Source organism: Astatotilapia calliptera, chromosome 14, assembly GCF_900246225.1.
Source record: "Astatotilapia calliptera chromosome 14, fAstCal1.2, whole genome shotgun sequence".
NCBI lineage: Eukaryota > Metazoa > Chordata > Actinopteri > Cichliformes > Cichlidae > Astatotilapia > Astatotilapia calliptera.
The window spans coordinates 21,585,306-21,607,611 of NC_039315.1; the positions used below are offsets into that span (position 1 = coordinate 21,585,306).

Sequence of the window (22,306 nt, forward strand, 5' to 3'; positions counted from 1 at the left end):
TTCAATGCTAACATGTTAAATGTAATGGACACTATTGCTCCCATTAAGGTGAAGGTTATCTCTGGAAGGAAAAAGTCTCCATGGAGAAACTCCACACTGGTGAAAAATGAAAAAAGAGAGTGTAGGAAAGCTGAGCGCAGATGGAGAAAAACAAACCTCCAGGTTCATTATGACATTTATAAAGAGAAACTTCACAATTATAATTTACAACTGAGGAATGCAAGGAGGTCCTACTTCTCTGACATCATCACTAAAAACAGCCATAATGCTCGGGTCTTATTTTCTACAGTTGACAGGCTAACAAACCCTCCTGTGTCAGTGGCAGCTGAACTTCATTCGACCATGGCCTGCAATGACTTTGCCAAATTCTTCACTGAAAAAATCTAAAAAATTAGACAAGCAATTGGTACATCAACAGCAGATCCAGGATATGTACTGTGTCCACCAAAAAACTGTTTAAACACCATGAAACAGTTTCAACCTATTAACAGCAAAGACCTGGAGGACATCTTAGGTCAACTGAACTCCTCCTCCTGCTGTTTAGATGTCCTGCCAACAAGTTTTTTCAAAAAGGTCTCAAAGACTTTAGAGTCAGACCTGTTACAGATCGTCAACTTTTCTTTATTATCAGGTGTGTTTCCAGAATCACTAAAAACTGCTGTAATCAAACCTATACTGAAAAAGGACAATCTTGACAAGACACAAATGAACAACTACAGGCCGATCTCAAATCTCCCGTTTTTAAGTAAGATCATTGAAAAAGCAGTTTCTCAACAGCTCAGTTACTTCTTAAAACAGAATAATTGCTACGATGCCTTCCAGTCAGGTTTTAGACAGAACCACAGCACTGAAACCGCTCTGACCAAAGTGTTTAATGACATATGTCTGAATACAGACAGTGGAAAAATGTCAGTCCTAGTTTTACTGGATCTCAGTGCAGCATTTGATACAGTTGACCACAACATATTACTCAAACGACTGGAGAACTGGACAGGTCTTTCAGGAACTGTACTAAACTGGTTCAAAACATACGTAGAAAACAGGAAATACTTTGTATCAATAGGTAACTTCACATCTGAGCAGACAAGTATCACATGTGGAGTTCCCCAAGGTTCCATCTTGGGACCCCCTCTGTTTAACATTTACATGCTCCCACTGGCACAGATTATAAACAACAACAAAATAAACTATCACAGCTATGCAGATGACACACAAATATATATCACAATGTCACCAGGAGACCGAGGCCCTGTACAGGCTCTTGGTAAATGCATTGAGGAAATCAATGACTGGTTGTGCCACAATTTTCTCCAGCTAAACAAAAACAAAACTGAGGTAATAGTCTTTGGTGCCAAAGAAAAACGATTACAGGTCACCAGAGAACTTCAATCTATACATCTAAAAACCACAAACCAGGCGAGAAATTTGGGTGTAGTGATGGATGCAGACCTAAACTTAGAAAAACACATTAAGACAATAACAAAGTCAGCTTACTATCACCTCAAGAATATATCAAGGATAAAAGATCTGATGTCTCAACAGGACCTGGAAAAACTAGTCCATGCATTCATCTTTAGTAGGCTTGATTACTGTAACAGCATCTTTACAGGTCTACCTAAAAAATCAGTCAGACAACTACAGCTCATTCAGAACTCTGCTGCTCGAGTCCTCACTAAGACCAAAAAAGTGGACCACATCAGTCCAGCTCTGAGGTCTTTACACTGGCTGCCTGTCCGTCAGAGGATAGACTTTAAAGTTCTGATGCTGGCCTATAAAGCTCTGAATGGTTTAGGACCAAAATACATCAATGACCTCCTGACCCAGTATGAACCATCCAGATCCCTCAGGTCATCTGGATCCGGTCTTTTATCAGTTCCCAGAGTCAGAACCAGACACGGAGAAGCTGCATTCAGCTTTTATGCTCCTTATATCTGGAACAAACTCCCAGAAAGCCTCAGATCAGCTGAAACACTCAGTTTATTTAAATCCAGGTTGAAGACTCACCTGTTCTCAGCTGCATTTGAATAAAGCACCAAATCCACACTTTAAGCTTAAATTTCAAAACTTACATTTAACTACTGATTTTATCTACTGTTCTGATTTTATCTGTTTTGATTTTATATACTGTTGTTTGTTTGTTTGTTTGTTAATTAGTTAGTTAGTTTATTTGCTTGTTTTAATCAATTTTAAATCATGCTTTTTATTTGTTCTTGTTTCTAATGTCTCTGTAAAGCACTTTGAATCACCTTGTTGTTGAATTGTGCTATACAAATAAACTTGCCTTGCCTTGCCTTGCCTTGATTGCTAAGGGTTTGCCACCTAGTGTGATAGCGACAATTCAGAGCGCTAGGGCCTCATCTACTAGGGCCTTGCGCATGTCATCACACGTCATCTGCTTTAAAGGCGTGAACAAAGGTTTCTTCAGCCAGGACACGCAAGGGGGTGATATCCCATACTTATGTGTTGTACTGTACCTTGTTCCTCTCCTTCAGGGAACAGAAGTGTCGGGGTTTATCTTTTACTCTAATCTTTTTGATATCACAGCGTCCAAAGTAAAGCTTGTGTACAACATGGACAACACTAGATGACCTTCTGGTATTATCCAGAAGAAATCTCAGAACTTTATCAATCAGTGAATAAGACATACTACTAGGCACAGAGTTGGCTCTGTTGACACACTGAAAGCAAGCAAAGCAAATGGAAAAAAAATCAATAATTAAAATCATTACTAGTTTAGTATTCAAAACAGACCATTAACAGAGATATTGCCACGTGTAAATATATATGCAGAGCTGTCAAAAAGGGCTCTAATCATATACTGCTTTCATTCAGACATGCCCAGCCAGTAATATTGACATTAACTGCTTAAAAGCCTCGTTCAGTAATAGTCTTTCATGGTCAGACCTAATATTTGGCTTATGACTTAGAAGTAAGAGCACAGCCATCCCATACCAGTCATGTTATCTAGAGCATCAGAGCTCCAGTCCCCTCGTATGATGGAGGAGAGGATGTTATCAAAGGTGTGAAGGTCTTTGGAGGAAACTAGTCGGTCTCTGAAGAGCCTCCTGGCCTCGTATGCTACCACCTCCAACACGCTGTCTGTCACATTAGATTGAGCTAAAGGGAACAAGTGAGATACACACACACACACACACACACATATATGAATTAAAACTTAACAGAATATAGTTAAAAAAAGACCTTTACACATTTACACAAAATTAAGATTTATTCATTTTGTTAGACCCCCCCCCCCTTCCCCGATAATTTAAATATTTAGGTGATCTCATACCAGGTGTTAGCTAAATGTATACGTTAAATATACAATCCAAATTTTAGTCTGCCTAAACCTGGCATTTAGTTTCATAATAATCACACTATTACTCAGGATTTAATATGAGTCAAAGGGCTGTTTTTGACAATGCTCAGTATGACAAAATCACCTCCCTGGATCACACATATGTAATAAATTTCCCCACAAAACAGCAGAGTGCTACTTGCTGAAAACTGGAGGGACAAGCCAGATTTGTGATACTATGGAACACTGGTTTCAACGGTGCCTGAAAATACTGAAACATGACAAACACAGACACAGTTCTGTCTCTGGGGTTTTCCTAGCAATTTAAATTCTAAAAACCATTACAGGAAAAAAAAAAAAAATGTAAATTTTTCCTGCATTTTTTTTTATTCCCATGACTTTTGATTTCCAAAATCCACTTTATAATGATTCCGCCACCAGCAGTAAGGCAAATAAATCCTCGCTTATTTTGGAGTTTTAAGGCAAACACTGATATTGATATTTGTTAATATGAATAATTAACAATATTGGTTGTTTAATAAAAAAAGCAATGACCACAAAAACAAACAAAAAGCAATTCTAATTTATAATTTGTAAATTTCTGAGTATATACAGAATGGGCTCCACGAGCTGCATCCATCTAAAACTTGTCAGTGCTCTCTTGTGGATACTCTACATAACGGCAACAGATGTTCTTAAATGGCCTCAAAGATATGTTATTTTTTTGGCATTTTTACACTGATGTTTTAGTGAAATTGTAAAAGTGATATGTCAGCATCTGTGACAGTATCCAGTCTCAGTATCAACCCATCACCTCTAAAACACATCAAATAAAACTAGGAAGCACAGATAACACTGCCTAAAGGACTTTATTCAAGCTCAAATTCACCGCAGCCACAGAAGAAATATAAAGAATAAGGATTTTTTTTTACATACCAAAAAGAAGGTAAGCAGCAAACCGGGCAGAGAATTCAGAAAGAAAAAAAGAAAGTAAAAACTGATGAGGACAGGAAAAGGGAAGTTTCTCTGCTGACGTGTTTAATTAAAATAAATGATTGGACTCACTATCACAGCAGGAACACATTGCAGAAGGAGAGAAAGAGTGACAGAAGGAGAGATGAAAGGACAGCAAAGGGAGAGGATGATGAAAGAGTGAGAGACAGACGAGTGGCAGAAAGGGACTGGGGAAAGAGAAGAGAGGAATCAGAGAGAGGCCGACAGAAAGAAGGAAAAAGGTGAGAGACAGAAACGGTGGCTCTGAGCTGAAAGAACACAGACGAGTAACTAACTCTGTGGGGCTGTATTTTTTTGTATTATTCTGGCATTAAAATGGAATTATTAATGTTACTCAGCAATATGAATAAACTAAGAAATTAGTAGTGGGTCATTAAATTCAACCTTCTGCTTTTGTATGTGTAGTGACTAGTGCCTCAAAATAGTCCCCTAAGTTTTTAACTTAGAGAAGGCTGGGCTGTGTTATTTGAAAAATTTTAACCTCATAAATCTTACTCTGTTTTCTAAAACACATACATATTTATATCGATCTATTTTTGGTTTGATTTTAGTTACCTGCAGTGAGGTCATACCGCAGCAGGCTGAGAACCCATTCTGTGAGAATACAAGGTGTAAACACATAATGGCTGTGGTCATCCACTGTGAACTTGGCTTTTACCTAACAGGAAAGAAGAAAATACAGAAAGGGGTTATTATATTATATTATTATACACTCAGCAGACAGTTTATTAATCAACTTAATTAACTGATTGTTAACACAAAAAACCACATGGCAGCAAATTGATGCATTTAGGCATATACTGAACTTCAAACCGAGCATCAGAACAGGGAGAAAAATGACTTAATTGATTTTGAACATAGAACAGATCCATCGTTTTTTTCTATTAATGGTAGTGGTGTAACGATGTGGGGGATATTTTCTTTGTTGACCTTGTACACATGCTTTATTACCACAATGTATGTGTCTTCTGATGGCTGCTTCCAGCAGGATAAAGCACCATGCCACAAAGCTCAAATCATCTCAAACTGGTTTCTTGAACATCACAATCACTTGACAAAACTGTGTTCCTAATAAGGTTCTTTGTTCTGCCCGCATTGCCGTTTTATTGTGAAGCACTTTGATGTACACTAGTCTTTTAATTGTGCTATATAAACAAACTTTGACTTTGACTTAATAAAGTGGCTGTGAGTAAATATCTATAGATACAGATAAAACCTCTTTTCATTACACATTTCTATCTACCGCAAACTAGATATGCAAAAAGATGACACGATTAAAAATAAGCACCTGAATCTCCACATTTATCACTACGCTGCATTTATAATCCTAATAATCCAATGGCGTGAAGAGCAATATCAAAATAGCAACAGAACAAACATTCCCCCCTAAGTGCGTACACAAATGCATAATAACTTGAAAATGTCACAATTGCTGAGAATATCTGACATTTGTGGCTGCAATAAAACAGTAAGAAGCTACTGTGAAGGCGAATAACAACACAACAGATTTCTTTAACTGATATTTTCTAACATCATGAAAGCAAAATCTCAGCATTCATCTGGACACATTTCTGAGTGTCAAGTTATCTTATGCACAAGTCTCTACAATGTAATGCCTGTACCTGTAATAAAACCGGCACGAATTATGTGAAAACCTAATGTGCTTTTGAAAAGACTGGAGAGAACTTGGCTAACACCCATTAGTTAAAAATGGATATCTGTGAAAATACAAGGACTTGGACAGTGTGATTTTGCATCACATAGAGACTGTTTTAATCTGGAATTACTCAGATTTCTTTGTGCCTTTTTTATGCTCTTTGCATCTCAGGAAAACTGTGTTTTTACAAACCTGGTTATAAACTTGAATGAACACCCTGTGAAATGCAATACCTGTTCATAGAGCTGCACAAGAGACCCAGCCAGCTGGTGTGTTTTCCCTGTGCTGGCCCAGGCTGCCTGGCTGCCCAGGCTGTGCTGGAGAACTGGCTGCAGGTAAGCTGAGTAGATAGTCTGCAGCTGCTCCCTGTCTGGATAACTAAAGTCAGGTAAAGTAAACAGTAGGATAACAAGAATGAATCACTGTCAAGTTTGAAGGAGCCCAAGCAGAGAAACGGAGAGAGATGGGAACAATGACAAAGTGCTGTTTTACTGGTATTTACTTATATGTTGCTTGTTTTGTACTTACTCTATTGTGCAGATGCGTACTATAGAAGAGAAGCGGGTTGTGAGTGAATGTGTCCCAACAGCACCTCCTGTGGACATGGAAGCCACCACTTGTATGTTCTCAAGACTGACCCACTCCAGATTTTCATCATAGAACCCCTTATAGGTCAACACCTGAAAGAAAGGTTAATATATATTGTGATGCTTGGTGGTGGACATGAAACAGTCTAAGTTTCTGAGAGTGGGCACTTGTATCAAAACTGTTTCCAACACATCCAGCCATTGACTGACTTTTTAATTTATCTGTCTTTTTACCTGCTGGAGGAAGGCAGTGAGGTTGCTGGTCCCCCACTTGTCCGGTTTGGGTAGGTTGATGTCTTTTAAATAAAGGACCAAGTTCTCGCAGTCCTTGGGTCTGAAAACTCGACCAGTGTTAGAGCTGAGCAACAGGCACGTCTGGCTCAGTTTCTGTAGGACGTGGCGTGATGATGTCTGGGCGCTGCAGTGAACCACAGCAACTTGGGTGGAACGCAGCCGAGAGAAGGCGTAGCGCAGGAGCATGCTGAACAGGACGAACAGAATAAGGTCAGGAAACACACAAGAACTCAAAGTACGTGAGGTGAGACATGAGCGCAGAGGATGGCAACAGTTCATCCATATGCTTAAATGTTTTAAACAGTTCAGCTTCACCCATTTTTAAGCTGATCTAAGGACAGCAAGAAAGGATAAGAGGATGAAATCTGTGTTACTGCCACATTAATCAAAAAAATAAATTTTTGGGACGTCAAGAAAATTGTTTACCTTTGACTCAAAGGCAAATTAAAGAAAGTAAATATGACGTGTTCATGGGCATGCACAGTCATTATCAGAAAATCTGTACTTTTATCAGAAGACTAAGTTGACAAATCCCGTGCCTTACTGGCACCGTAACGTTTCAGACAAAGTGAGGCAGGGCATGAGGATGAGAAAAGAAAAGACTGAGAGATACAAAAGTGGAGTGTAAAAGGCAAACTGAGGGACCCTTGCTCTTTTATACCCAGGGGAGGGACACAATTACTTGTGGGGCAGTTCAGAACTTGATGTGTACACGTACACAATCCCAAGCACAAACAGCACGCACACACACACCCAAAGATTTGATCTTTATTCTGAGCTTTCAGTGCCTTTACAAGAAAGGTCAAGTCTTGAATAAAAGCAGCTTTGATTTCACTGTTGATTATGTGATTGTGTCATTCTGAGTATTCCTATTTGAGTGCCTCTGTCTCACAAACCACACTGCACACTCTGACCTCACCAGTGATTTTTGTACTAAAGGCTAACATGAGGATAGAATAAAAAAATACCCTTTGTGAATTGCTTCCGCAGAATGCCATTTGATCTTAAGTCAGGATAATGGAAGGTAATGTAACAGTTGTTCAGCAATCATGGCTTTGTGAAGGGCTAAATGGTTTTTAATGTGTTTTTGTATATGGATCCAGAAGTAATTACCCCTTTCCACAACCCTCTGGCCCTATGACCATGAAGGGCTGCCTGTGCTGTGTGGTGAGCCAAGGAGAGAAACCCTGCAGACCTCTCTGCATGCCTGGAGTCTCAATCACAGGTAGCATGTGTGTATGAGAGAACTGCTCCAGCGTGAGACCCTCAGGACGCTGGAACATGTAACTTGCTAGATGACCACTGTCAGTGTTATAGTAAGTATCCAATGGTTTTCTGGGGTCTGGTGGGCTTTCCCTGGCCCAGCTCAGCAACTACAGGAGTGAAAAGACATAAAGACAAACATTAGCAAGTTATCCATCCTTATAATTTTCAGCAGTTATAATTAAGACATGAATACAATTTAAATCCAAACATAAAACTGTTCTTGAATTCAACCTCTATTGATACCAAACGAGAACAAAATGAGGTCCTCACCTCTTTGGCAAACTCCTGTCGTGTTTTGAGGTTGAGGTTTCCTCCCATACCTCTCAGTAGACCAACGATGAACTGGCCCCTCTCCTTCACAGCATTGAGGTGAGACAGGCAATTGAACACTGTGCCCACTAAACTAGTTTCCACCACAAAGTCATTCTGATGAGGAGAGAGAAAGAACAGCATACAGATGTAAGGATCAAAGATCTTTTACGATTTTCAAATAAACCGGTTGAGCAAAAGAAAAATCCAGTCTGTAAGGATTATGTAAATTAGAAGGAAATAATAAATGGATCTGTTCATTGAGCTGAAAGGTCACAAGTCATTTCAGTTACTTGATTGCACTTTCATAATGTTACCAATTAAATATATCATAATAAATACTGGTAATTATAAATGAAGTTAACTGATCAAGGTTCTAAGTTGCTCAGTGCGTATGACACCACTGTGTCAGGTTCCAAACAAAAGATGTGTTTAATATTTAGAACAATGAAAAGATGTGACTGCTTTTTATGCACTGTGTAGCAGTGGGACGCTGACCTGCTTGAGGACCCAGTCCAGAGATCTTTGGAAGTAATCGCCCAGCCAGTTTTCAAGATTATTGTGACACTCTTCTGGCTGACCCTTTAACCACGACTTCACCAAGGCACCCACATCAATGTCCTCATCACTTTAGATATGAGGAAGTAAAATGCCAGTGAGACAAGTACTGAAAAGGTGGAATTTGGTAGAAATAAATGCTTAAAACTCTTTCTGCATAGGCTGACTGACCTGAGAAAGATCATGCCCATGCGGGATATGGTAGCTGGTGAGGCACAGCTGAGGTCATGAGTCTCAAACAGGAAGTTAACATTAGGTCCAAACTGGATGCGTTCGCCACTGGGCATGGTTAACAGTCGATTATCATCAAGGACAGAATTCAGACTCTCAATCCACTCAGGATCAATGTCGCCATCACATACGATCCAAGAGTTCACCTCTAGAAAACACAAATATACATGCATATGTTTACAACGCATGCATTCAGGATATTAATCACGATACGGGGTGTGTCTGAAAGAATCATCTGATTTCAAAAGTTTTACATACAAAACTTGTTCACAAGTGCTTAACATTGCAGAATTAAAGCACTTTGAAATTGGATGATTCTGGTGATGGCCAAACACTTTTCCAGTTTCAGTGGGCAATAATGTCAAACGTCTGGTTAATCACAAACCAGCAGTGTCCCTCTCTTATTACCCTGAGATTCTTTGACCACGTTCCTGGCACTGTGGGTGAGGACGCCATCAGACCACTCTCTGGTGTCCATGTCTATATGTCCCAACAACTGTTGTCTGGGCATGGCCTTAGGATTCATTGTGTACTGCTTCACCTACCAAACAAAAAAAGTGAATTGGCAAGAACTCAAGGCAGAATTTCTTTAATTTTGAAAATGTCGCTTTTTAGATTCTTTTATATGCTAAATAACACTGGAACTCAGACAGTGCATAATGTAATTTTAGAGGACTTGTATTACATCACTTTTTCCAGTTACAGCATTAAATTCAAGAGGGGAGGTTCTCCCTCTACTCACCACTTTTCCTGTCTTGCCGAGAGCCTCCCTGAGCATCCTCCACAGTGTGGACTTGCCTGCTCCGCTTGGCCCGACAACAACTACGCCCATACGTTGTCTTAGCTGTTCATTTAGCTCCAATGCCTTCTTTAGCTATAAATGACAACAATTACTCCATTTAACTATCTCTGATTTTCTTATACCATCTTTCTAACAAACAACGTCAGTTCACATAGTGTTTATTAGAATTCTTCATATACACACCTGGCTGGGTATAAGTTCAAGCTGTGCCTCCTTATAAACTTGTTCCAGTGCATGTGTTAGTATCTGGTCCTCCACGTCAGTGAAATCAACCCCAGAGAAGACATCTCTCACCAGAGCATCAAACCGAGAGCAATCGGCAAAGGTCAGCTTGGACATTGTGTTCAGTCTTAAGGCCTGCACTACCATACTACTCTCTTCAACTGCAAGTAGATGGACAGAGAGAGAAAATGAGTTAGAGAAAGAAAAGAAATTAATATAAATTTAATTTCAATCCAAAACAGGGATAAGCATAAAAAATACTTGAATAAGAGTATGGTTAACACTATAAAACAGCTATAAACTATGAAAAAGGCAATATGCTGAATGAAAAGAAAAAAAAATAGAAAATGATATAAAAACAAGGTGAGGAAAGTTTAGTATTGGTTTGCTCTTGCAAATGTCCCCAGTGAAAAATGTGCTAATTACCAAAACTTGTCACGATTTAAGACACTGTCAATACTTTTGATCTCTTGTCTTTCTGCAGAGAAGCGCACTTGGCCAGACTACATACAGAGACAAACACAAGGAAAAACCTCAGGGACTCATCGACAGACAAGAGGTTCACACAATGTGTCTGTGAATCTGTGTGTGTGTGTTTGTGTGTTGGACAGATAAAAGGTGGGTGCTGGAGGAAGAGAAAGATTTAAAGGAAAGAATGATAGAATCTGGGAAAGGGTGAGTAAAACCAAGGTAGAAGTGTGGGAGGTTATTGAAAACAAGAGGCATGGAGGGGACCTTTGGGGTGAGAAAAAGAGGGCACCGATTGCGAACGAGCGGGACGAGAGCAACATCGACAGCCAGGTATCAGAGAAAGAGAGCGCTAACAAGAGGTTAGAGGAGGGAGCAGGAACTGAGGAAGAAATGCTGAAGAGGTAAACAACAACGCTCTGGCAAAGTGTTTTGAGGACGAGAGAATGCAGAAGGACAAAAGTACAGACAAGTGAAAAACCCGAGGGAAGAAAAGTTTTTAGGGAAAGTGCTTGAGCTAAATGTCAATTCATGGCATGTCCGTACTAGAATATTTAGAGGGCAAGCGCAGCATGTGCACAGAAAAAGAGCTGGACACTAAAGCTTTCTGTTTAAGTATACTCGTGGTGTTTATCCGGCTGCATTCAATAGATATCCACACAAAGAGGCACAGATAAGCCAAGCACTTTTATTGTATCTCTGTTGAGCAAAGGATAAGCATCTCCAGACCAGTCAAATTTTTAACTGTAACCTTATCTTCCGATGCTTTACGTCAACTCGAAAACTTTCTATCCCTCAGGTCCAAAGGTTGCTATCAGTATAGCAGTTTCAGCACTTCCAAAAAGTAGATTTTCAACCAGACTTAGAAAAGTTGCTACTTTTTTTTTTTTATTATCAGAGACTGCGTCGAGATTTCTGTTACAGGTTCATCTACTTCTGTGGTGGATGAAGAAGTTAAGAAGTCTAAAGAGGCTAAAACTTTGACAAGTTTACTTGTGGATTCTTTTTCAATAACCCCAATGAGCCAAATATGTCAGTCTGACAAAGGGTGTTATTATTATTAAAAGTGTCAATAGTCTTTTGGGCTCCTTTAACTTTAGTCGATTAAAACAATCAGATGATATTAAAAGCGTGGTTTGGATGTTACATGACAGCACAGTTACGCTTACTTTGCCTTTGAGATATATTTATTTATGATGTGTTGAATGATCCTTCACCAGGACAAGAGTCCGGTCTCCAATAAACACAATGGATTGAACTATATATTTTTTAACATCTATCCATCCTCTTTTGCTTATATGAAGTCATGTTACAGTGGCAGCAGGCTAACCAGACATCCTCTCACTCAGTGAGACTCGACACTTTGAGATCCCTCAGTTACTCCTGAGGGATCTTGTACCCCAAAGTATTCCCATACGGAAAATATAATTTCTCCTATAGGTTCTGGGTGTACCCCAGAGTTAGGGTGAACAACTGATATTAAAAAATAATAATAATAATAATAATAATAATCTGAGGACCTGCACTCTGTTCTTGACATATACCATGAGGGGATATGATGGCCTGGCCTGGTAAATGGCCTGTATTTATATAGTGCTTTACTAGTCCCTAAGGACCCCAAAGCGCTTTACATATCCAGTCATCCACCCATTCACACACACATTCACACACTGGTGATATGCAAGCTACATTGTAGCCACAGCCACCCTGGGGCGCACTGACAGAGGCGATGATATCCCATACTATATGTGTTCACCATCAAGGAGCAGAAGTTTTACACATAGCTGCTTTTTATGTTAATTAAATGGCCCAACTTTACCCAATCACAATTACCCCCAAGTCACTGCTAATCCCTTGGATCCAGCTGAGTGACACACCAGGGGATGAAATGTTGACTTTAATTTCTCATTGGAAATCTTGTCAGGAGTGTGAAAACCACACATCATAATGTTTCCCTCTGCCAACAACAGACCAGTGGTCCCAGTATGAGGCATCGAGGTAACTTAAGGCCTTTTGTTTAGCTCTCAAGGTCATCATTAGCCAGGGCAGCTTTGAAGCATCTGTGCAGCAGCTGCCCACAGGGGAAGTGAGAGGAGCCCATAGCAAAAAGTTCGTTAGCTGGAGAAACAGCAACAGCCAAGAACACCTAAAAAAGTGTGTCTGTTTGTTTAAATTCAGCCTCCAGATGAGAAATGTCTTGAATACAACAGTAGACTTTCAAAACTCTACCCAGAGGGATGTTCTTTCTAATTATGCCTATTTTTGTTAAGTACAATACATCACTGTAACTCCTCTGTAGGACTAGAATAAAGAATGTGTAAATTGGCTAAACAAATATGCAGCCCATAACTTTCAGACTTGTAGTCTCAATCAGTGTTGACTAAAGTGGCTTAAGACAATTTATCAGATTATGTGCAGCTCCCTCTTAAGTATAGATTTCATTCTCACCCCACCAAATGATTTCACAAATTAGCACAACCTCTGCTTCAGACAGAAATAAATCATTAATCAAGTCATCAGGTGCTGCTTGAATATAATGAAAGTCTGCCATTAATGTGTAATTATAAACCCGAATAAAACACAGTGTATTTTATAAAAATCCTAGTACTTTGCATTGTTAAAGTTTTGACCCTTTGTACTTGGCAAAGAGTTTGATTTTGAGTCAAAAATGAACCCATTTCCTCCTAACTTTCTTTTAAAATACATTTTTGGCCTTTTTAGCCATTGTAATGATGTGACAGGCTGAAGGTGGACAAGAAAGGTTGGGGAGAGCAGGGGGAAGGGATGTAGCAATTGGCCCGGTACAAAATCAAACCGTGGTCTCTGGAATAACCTTGTGGCATATGAGTTGCCTGCTCAACCCAGTGAGCTATACTGGCACCCCCTCAAAACTTTCTTGACACAATATTGGAGAAGAAAAAATAAAAATGCCTCACAGAAATAATCTATATTAAAAAAAAGGAAAAACACCCAGAGGGGGTCTTACTCTTTTCTTTGTTGCGATTCCTTCTGTGTTGCTGCAGGAGACCGCCGCAGGCCTTCAGCACTGTCTTTAGAGCTCGCAAACCCCAGTCATAGTGTTGCTGAGGAGTCAACAACTCTCTGGAGAAAGAAATAAAGGCACATTTTTACACATCACACACTCGCAGTTGGCGGTAGCATTGTCTGTAACAGTCAGTGGTGGGAAGCAGAAAGGGTAATTTATCCACAAAAATCAAGCAACTGCATACTATTAATGCTAAAACGGAAAGTCCGTCTAATAATAACACGTGAAACACAAAAATCACACACAACACAGACATCAAACTACACAGGTGAAGCACATTGCATGTCAATTTGACCCTAATCCAAACCAAAAATGACTTAATTCTACCTTGCCAGGTTGAAGATTGCTACCAGTTTGCATCCCAGTATTTCTCCATTTTTGAAGCCCTCGGAGTAGAGGATGACTTCAGCAATGAGCTCATTGTCTGGCCTGCTCATGGCCACAGGCCTGAACAGTTGCTTTAGGTTGTCTGGAAGTTTCTGTCTGCCTCCATAGCCTTTTCCTGCCGGATTTAATGTGATAAAGACTCCAGAATTAGGGTCCAATTCCACCTAGAGGATGAAGAAAGGAAGAACATGTTCTTCTCAATATTACCGGTATGATTTTTTAAAACTGGCATTAGTAAAGTTTAAGCAGTTCCTTCTTGAATTATGACAAATCCAGTTTTTACGCCATATATGAAAACATAAATAATTTACTGTGGGACTGATTTGACTGAAAGACAGTTTAAAAAAATAGAAAAAATAATTGTATATCATGAGAAAGTGTCATCAATTACTGAGGTGGGCTTGAGAAATCAGAATGACCTGGTGTTCAGCATTATTGTTTTTGTCTGCATTTGTTTATTTTCTGACCTCCTTCCCTAGCAGATCGGATGTGTTCTTATGGTGTTTGAGAGAGTCTTGAATGGCCTGAATCTGCATGGAAACTGCAGACAGTACTGCTTCCTCTAAACGGTTAAACTCGTCAAAGCAGCCCCATGCTCCACACTTCACCAACCCCACAAAGATCCGTCCCATTGACTTCACATCGATACCCTGGAAAACAGACCAAAAAAAAAGCAGTCGTTGTCATTTGTACTCAATTTGCAATCCTACTTTGTTTGTGCATGTGTGTGGACTAATCAAAAGGTTAGTGTATGTGTGTGTCTACTACTGCACATATGTGATTCATGGATATATTGTATCCACGTCTTTAGTTGTAGCTTTCGCTTTGTATATATTTTTTGCTTTTCACAGAAGCATCTATACACCTCGTCACAGTTGAACACCAGCACTTGACGTCCAAACAGCCCTCCTAAGGCTTTGACGGACTCAGTCTTGCCTGTGCCGGCTGGCCCATAAGGATTCCCCCCGAGCCCCATCTTCATTGCCTGGGTCAGAGTCAGGTAGCATTTATCAGTCAGTGGAGTGTGCACCAGCTTAGCCACATTCCCCTGGGAGGCAGTAAGAGATAAGATTAAAGATTAAAATTAGGAATAAAGACAGCAAAGGAAAGTGATGGTGGCCAGACAGCATCAGAGATATGGGTGAAGGGACACGATGGAGACTGAAACAAACTTGTCAAAAAAATAAAGGAAATGAATGGAAAAGGATAGACGTGACAAATGAATGATGGACGGGCAAAGAAAAGAAAAGTAAACGGGAGTTTGGATGTGGTTGTAAAAAACTGTAGAGTGGAAATGCAAGAAGGCACTGTATTACACGTGCTCCTTATCCCTGCATAAACAGTGCCCCCCAAAGGTAAAAAAAAATAGGTTCAAATACATTGATTAACACCTACACAACAGCTCCCATAAGCGGGATACTGCAGCCTGCCACACTGCAAAAACTGTTTAACAATAGCTTGTGATAAAGCTGATCCAGCCCCCAAACTCCTGCCTATAGTGTAATTATTACTGATATAAACTGGGATTAAGAAAATGCATGTTCTCCTAATACTACCTTACCTGGGTCATACTGAAAGTAGCTACAGAATGAACAAAATGTTATAGGGCTTCACCTGAATATTAAACCCTCGGCTAGATTTAGATATTTGGTTTCCTTTTTTTGGTTGTTACACATGAATATAATAATTTTTGTTATGGTTATAAAATTAGACATGATGTCAGTCATTTATCATCTGTAAAAATAGACTAATACAGATGGCACAACTTGCTGTTGAAAATGTCTGCTGCTTTCCTCCCTTGCGAGTCAATGTGCTGTAAAATGAATGCTAAGAAAGCAGATTTAATTTCCTGTGGTTTAATATTCTTAATTAGAAAAACAAAATGTCAAGTAAAGATTAATTGGAGTGCAGGAAACATCACTGAATGTTTTGGTTTGTTCCATTTGTGTAATTGAAAAGAGGAACGCATATACAACACGTTTGCACTATATCACACCTGGTATTCATAGGTATAGCTGAATTGTGCATCCACCATATGTATGTGGCAGCATTGGTCCGGCCCCATATAGAACCGAAGCTGCTTCTTCCAGGCCCAGGCGTCAGTAGTGGTAACTCCTGCCTGGTTAAGTTGCTTCACCACACTGATGTTGTGGATAATATCCAGGATCAAGGCCTTCAGCTTCAATTGCAGGACACTAGACTCTGTACAAGGAGACATGCATAAATTTTAGGGTGTCAGAACCTGTAAAAGTACACAAATAACACATTTCTGACATAAAAGAGCATTGTATCTGTAAATGCAGGGTGCTGGATTTAACCAGGCCAGGAAATAGTTAATATTTGTTACAATAGTGTATTGAATTTGAATAAACCACAGTGTAGAACTGAGAAATTCTGAAATGAACAATATGATTTTTTTCAGTATGACTCAGGCAACACATTTAAACATTAAAAACAGTGCTGCATTACCTCTTTAGTTCATCACTGTTCAAGTTTTATGGAACTGATTAGACCAGCAGCTGTAACCCTGAATTTTACATTCTTGCTTGATATGGGATTTCTCTCTCTTTCTTTTGGTAAAGCGGTGATCATTCCAAACAGGTGTCAGTTCTTGACTTCAGGGGATTGTAATTTGTATTAAAAAATAGCATTTGAGCTTATATAACAGAAATAAGCAAGGCCTTCTCCCCAAAAAGACATTGCTGGAAAGCAGTAAATGTTCTTTTAAAGGCCAAAGAAACCACATACATGTCATTCAGTATTAAAAGGACCTCTCAGTATGGGCAAGTTGCCCGTGCCCTGTGCACTAATGCGCATTGATACCATCGAGGATGCTGGCTTTTGTACTGTGTGCTTACAACAAGTGAGTGATGGCCTTTCTGTTTAGCCTGGAGGATTTCTAAGAGTTTTAAAATTTGACCTGTCAGACCACAGGAATATTTTCTGCTTTCCCTCAGTCCGAACAAAGGCCCAGAGAGAGCACTGGTGCTTCTGGGTCTGTTTATATGTGTATTTTTTTTGCCTAGCAACCCCCCAAAATCAATTATGGCTACACTCCTTTTTACCACTTCAAGCCACCTTTTAGGCATCTTTTATAGTCTTGTTGACATGTATGCATCAATAGTGTCAGCCTAGCTAGAGATGCATACAAATTACTTCAGCAAATGTATGCCAAATGTATCCTGCCAAATGTATCCTGTCTTGCCTCACCAACAAATGGCTCCTCACTTCCTGTGGAGTTTATGAGGCGATCGTGGCTGAAGAGTTGGGAGTTCACCTTGTAATCGGAAGGTTTCCGGTTCGAGCCCCGGCTTGGACAGTCTCAGTTGCTGTGTCCTTGGGCAAGACACTTCACCCGTTGCCTACTGGTGGTGGTCAGAGGGCCCGGTGGCGCCAGTGTCCGGCAGCCTCGCCTCTGTCAGCACGCCCCAGGGTGGCTGTGGCTACAATGTAGCTTGCCATCACCAGTGTGTGAATGTGTGTGTGAATGGGTGGATGACTGGTTGTGTAAAGCACTTTGGGGTCCTTAGGGACTAGAAAAGCGCTATACAAATACAGGCCATTTACCATTTATGGACATTTTAGGCAGACTGGGTAATTAGATTGTCTTTCTTGCCATTACTTTTGCTGCTTTAATCAGTCCCAGCACTTTATAACCACTTGAGACAAACTGGTGTTAAAAGAAAGCACATCACATAGGGATTTTACCCTTTTTAACCCCTTTTCACAACGGTGTCCTGCATCCATCATTTCCTCTCAAAATGAATCATAAACGAGCAAAAGTAAGACATTATTAGTTAAGTTAAAACTAATAAGCGACACGACCACTCAAAATAGTCCAAAATGAGCCTTTGCAGCCTTTACACTGGTTTAGTCATAATAACCTTTTCAGCTATCAAAAGCCCCCAATTTGATACAGCTTGTCATTTTCAGTAGAAAACAAAATGAAAACTTCCCCCGGCACCATCCTGACACAAGAAGTGAATTACGTACTCCAAAGCCGCCTTTTTTTTCTTTAACAGCTAAAAGAAACAGCACTTGCAATATTACAGTACATCACCACCTAGGCGTGTCAGTCCTATCTAATGAAATCTCTAAGAAACATTGCCATATATTTTGGTTTTTTACACAGAAGCCAGTAATTTAATAATGTATTATCATGGAAATAACTGCTACAGGCATAAATGGAAAAGGTGTGCATGTAAGAATATAATATTTCCATATAATATAATCCAGTGCTGTACTAAAATAAAAGGTATTCTACAACTTTGTGAAAAAGTCTAAAAGCAAATTTAGCCCACACGCTGAAGTTAAGCATGAAGAAAATGACAGAAGAGATTTGGAATTTGACCATTTCCCAGAACGCCAATGTCCTGTGAAATGTCGGTACTGTTGGCGCTTTCATCTCATGAATGAGTAACTTGTTTAAATCTAAAAGTAAAGCAGATTTGAGTTCTGAGGCAAAAGTCGGCTGTTATGCTTTATGCAGCCATATATTCATCCCCGGGTCATTAAATTCGCCTGTCAGATATGTTGCTTACAGATTTAAAGCGTACTACTGCCCCTTTGCAGCTTCCTAGGAGACTATGAGTGATACACTCATTTGGAATTAATTTCCCACTCATCTCATAATCCCAACAGATTCAACCAAGCCTGAGATTTGGATCAGTATCTGATGTAGATTAAGTACACATATTAAGTAGCAATTGTTTATCTGGACTCTCACAGAAAGGTCAAAAACTAAAATAAGGGTTGTGAAATTTGCTGTAGAAATAACCACAGAGAGAGAGAGAAAAATCACACATCAAGTGTGGGGCAAAGACGTGAATATTTTAAGACCTCTTGGGGAAAAAACATTGTGTAGTTCCTGTTTATCACAACTTCTTCTGTCTTTCTGTGCATTACCCTTATGTCAGAGATCGTAACCAGTCAATATTGGCAATTCTAATTGCCAATATGGCCACTAGGGGTCATAGGACTCCACTCAAGTAGCCCTGCTATTATATATCAGTTATATTGTATCACTTTATATATAATGTTAAAGCTAGCATCTACGTTTAGCTGAATACTTGGATTAGAGGAAGAAAAACTGTAGAAACACTAGTGAACACAGTGACATGGTGATTACTGTTGCCTCAAAGCCGAACAGTAAGATGGTCCTGGATCTGGCCAGGGCCTTTCTGTGTGGAGTTTGCTTGTTCTCCTCGTGTCTGTGTGGGTTCTGTCCAGATACTACGGCTTCCTCAAGCACTCCAAAGACAGGCATGTTAGTAGGGTTAGGTTAGTTGGTGATTGGCTTTAATATGCTTCAGATGTGAATGACAGTGTGAATGGTTGTCGGTCTCTATGTGTTAGCCCTGTGACAGACTGGCAACCTGTCCAGCATGTACCCAACCTCTCGCCCTGTGTCAGCTGGGATAGGAGATGAAGTCAGAGATGCAAGGCTGAGACTGTTTTGGACATGAGCAAAAGAGAGGTAGTGGATATGTTGGGCAAAGGACGTTGAAGACAGCTACCAGGCAAAAAGAAAAGAGGAAGTCCACATAAAAGGCTCAGGCATGAAGTAAAGGAGGGCCTGCAGAGGGTTTGTGTGACAGAAGAAGATACTATGGATAGAGTGAGAGTAAGATGACTTGTTATGGCCATCCCTAAAGGGAGGAGTGGAAATAAGAAGAAGAAGAAAGAAACTGGCTGGTTGTAATAATCACAGATTTGATGTTTATTCATTAATGTTGGTTATAAATTGCTTTTAACTGTAAGTTTTTTTAATCCTTGTATGCACACACTAAGCTAAACGTATATGTTAAATAAAATCCATATCACGTGTGCAGAATTTCATGCCGTCCAGGGAAACGTTACACCTGTCTGAATGGGCACACATACTTTATCTTCCCCGATGCTTAAACACAAATGTGTTCCCTACCTGTGTTATCAGAGCTGGTGTCCACTGTGGTATAGACTTCTAATTTGCTGTTAAGCTCCAACTCCAACTGATGCAAATTTTGTTCTTTTATAGCTCTTTCCACATCTTCAGTAAATTGGATTTGCTCAGCCAGACACAGGATCTACACGAAAAAATGCAACATTGTTTAATGCTGGGGAGAAAAAAAACGTATTTTCTTTTACATCACAAGCTTTAAAGAATATTTTTAAAAAGCAGTTGTATAAATGAGTGTGTGCACCTGTGATGGATAACGAGAGGGGTCCACTTCCCCTTTCTTTGCTGCCGACACACATTCATACAGCAAGTGCTTTAGGGTCTCCTTCATTTCCACAGACAGCTCACTTAACCACACCTAGAAATGAAGGAAAACTGTTTATGCAGAACCACAAAGGAAGGTTCAAAGAAAAAGCATATAAAACGTTTAAAATGAATACACATTTGTGTTGCTTTGAATACATTTTTAAAAAGGATAAACATACTACAAGTACCTCCTTAGACCTCCAACAATGATAATACTATTTATCCATTTATATACATTCATAGCTTTACCTCCACAAGGCTGTAAATGTGTACAATATTTCTGAGTGGCACAATTTCTCCCTCCAAAGAACACATGGCGACAATGTGCTGGCATTGCTCATCAAACACAACACTGTGGATGCCTGCAAAGGGAATATATATGCAGACTACCTTCACTATCCAATACAACCGTTATGATTCAAACAATATGAACAAAGATAACAAAAGGGGGAAAACAGGCAGAAGACAGAGCGACAGCAGATAAATGCAAACGATCATCAGCAACAACAGAATGTAAGAACACACATGTCTCTGACCTGCAAAGAGTTTTTTTAGGTGTGACTGGATGACACTAGGGTTGGTTGCCTGCCCAAGAATTTCTAACAGATCATCATCCCCAATGAAATAGAACCGTGGGAAGGCAGACCGTTTCTCCTGTGATGCAGACACAAAACCACATTTAGGTAGTGGTGATATTTGAAACCCATGTGAAAGAAAGCAAATGTCTTCTCACACGTGCGTATTCACCTCCAGGAACTCATTGAGTGACTTTTGGCAGCGCTGTAGTTGGTCCAGTATGGTGACGAGGGAGTTTCTGATGCCAGCCCTCGAACTCAGAGAAACAACTCTGTTGTCTCTCTGGATGTCTGACATTATAGACCTAAGACACGGAGCGAGAAGATGTTCAGTTATGCCAGTTTCTATTTGTCAGCAAAAGAGAAGCCACATGTAGTTTATGGTATATTATCACATGTAGTATATAGTGGTTTTCTAATCTTACTGAACACTCAAAGTGCGTCAGACTACAAGCCACATTTAACCACACAGTCAAATAGTGTTTTATTCTATACATTGCAAACATGGAGGTCTTTCAACTGTCAGAGGAAGCTAGACTACCCAAAGAAAACTCATGCACTCGTAGTGAGTGCGCACATTCAAACACCAGAAGGAAAGGTCCAAATCAGGAACGTTCTTGCTGTGAAGTATCAGTGTTAGCCACCATTGTGCCTAAATGGGCAAACGCTTCATTTGTGTTATTACACAGAGCTGCACACACTGTACCTGAAGTCTTCATCAACTCGTTTGAAGCGAGCTTCCTCTCGGGGCAATGCTCCTCGTCCAAAAATGGGCTCCAAATAAACCCAGCGCCTCTGGATGGCATTCAGACTGAGCAGATACTCATCCAAGTCGGACAGACGAACTTCCCACAGACTGACCTGGATATACGTGGAGTAAATACTCAAACCTTTGTCACAGTTTCTTCATCAGGGATTAAATGTTAATATATAAATGAACCAAATTTGTTTTTTAAAAACTGCATGTACCAATACAAGCTGAGAAAGGTATGTGAAAAGTACTTTTTCCATACATAAAAAAAATTAAGCACTTAAAGTTTATTCATAGATTTAAAGACCTTGACCTGACCTTGTCCTGGAAGCTGCGGTAATAAGGGGAATCTTTTAGCGACTGCAGCAGACAGCGATTATCTCCCACCTAGATAGACAGAGAAATGGTGAAAACGTAATACCTAATACATAAGATGTCATTTAGGCATTTAGTGTCAACTATGTCTCCCTAACAATTGAGTCAAGTATGCTCTTTTATTTGAACTGCCTGACATAACATTTCACTGATGTACTGAAACAACATTTGCATGTAAATATGGACAGCAACATTTAAAGAAGCAAGTACTAATTATATAAA

The 22,306-nt window shown here is 39.8% G+C and overlaps 1 protein-coding gene across 7 annotated transcripts in view; it reads right to left on the reverse strand.

The window, feature by feature from the left end:
* dync2h1 (dynein cytoplasmic 2 heavy chain 1) overlaps positions 1 to 22,306 on the reverse strand; it is a 123,265-nt gene that overhangs the window by 81,951 nt on the left and 19,008 nt on the right. For 6 of the 7 annotated variants that reach the window (XM_026193718.1, XM_026193722.1, XM_026193716.1 and 3 more), the window contains exons 29-52: positions 22,028 to 22,096; positions 21,665 to 21,819; positions 21,131 to 21,263; positions 20,920 to 21,037; positions 20,633 to 20,745; positions 20,322 to 20,435; positions 20,063 to 20,204; positions 16,136 to 16,341; positions 15,005 to 15,187; positions 14,607 to 14,789; positions 14,080 to 14,303; positions 13,693 to 13,808; positions 10,200 to 10,399; positions 9,957 to 10,088; positions 9,623 to 9,755; positions 9,155 to 9,362; positions 8,924 to 9,053; positions 8,387 to 8,542; positions 7,964 to 8,223; positions 6,791 to 7,037; positions 6,498 to 6,649; positions 6,203 to 6,347; positions 4,868 to 4,970; positions 2,953 to 3,117 (exon numbers count right to left, since the gene is read on the reverse strand). In XM_026193718.1, coding sequence (XP_026049503.1) covers positions 2,953 to 3,117; positions 4,868 to 4,970; positions 6,203 to 6,347; positions 6,498 to 6,649; positions 6,791 to 7,037; positions 7,964 to 8,223; positions 8,387 to 8,542; positions 8,924 to 9,053; positions 9,155 to 9,362; positions 9,623 to 9,755; positions 9,957 to 10,088; positions 10,200 to 10,399; positions 13,693 to 13,808; positions 14,080 to 14,303; positions 14,607 to 14,789; positions 15,005 to 15,187; positions 16,136 to 16,341; positions 20,063 to 20,204; positions 20,322 to 20,435; positions 20,633 to 20,745; positions 20,920 to 21,037; positions 21,131 to 21,263; positions 21,665 to 21,819; positions 22,028 to 22,096 — 3,787 coding nt within the window. The remainder of the gene's footprint in view (positions 1 to 2,952; positions 3,118 to 4,867; positions 4,971 to 6,202; positions 6,348 to 6,497; positions 6,650 to 6,790; positions 7,038 to 7,963; positions 8,224 to 8,386; positions 8,543 to 8,923; positions 9,054 to 9,154; positions 9,363 to 9,622; positions 9,756 to 9,956; positions 10,089 to 10,199; positions 10,400 to 13,692; positions 13,809 to 14,079; positions 14,304 to 14,606; positions 14,790 to 15,004; positions 15,188 to 16,135; positions 16,342 to 20,062; positions 20,205 to 20,321; positions 20,436 to 20,632; positions 20,746 to 20,919; positions 21,038 to 21,130; positions 21,264 to 21,664; positions 21,820 to 22,027; positions 22,097 to 22,306) is intronic. The other variant, XM_026193721.1, reaches the window with a different exon arrangement.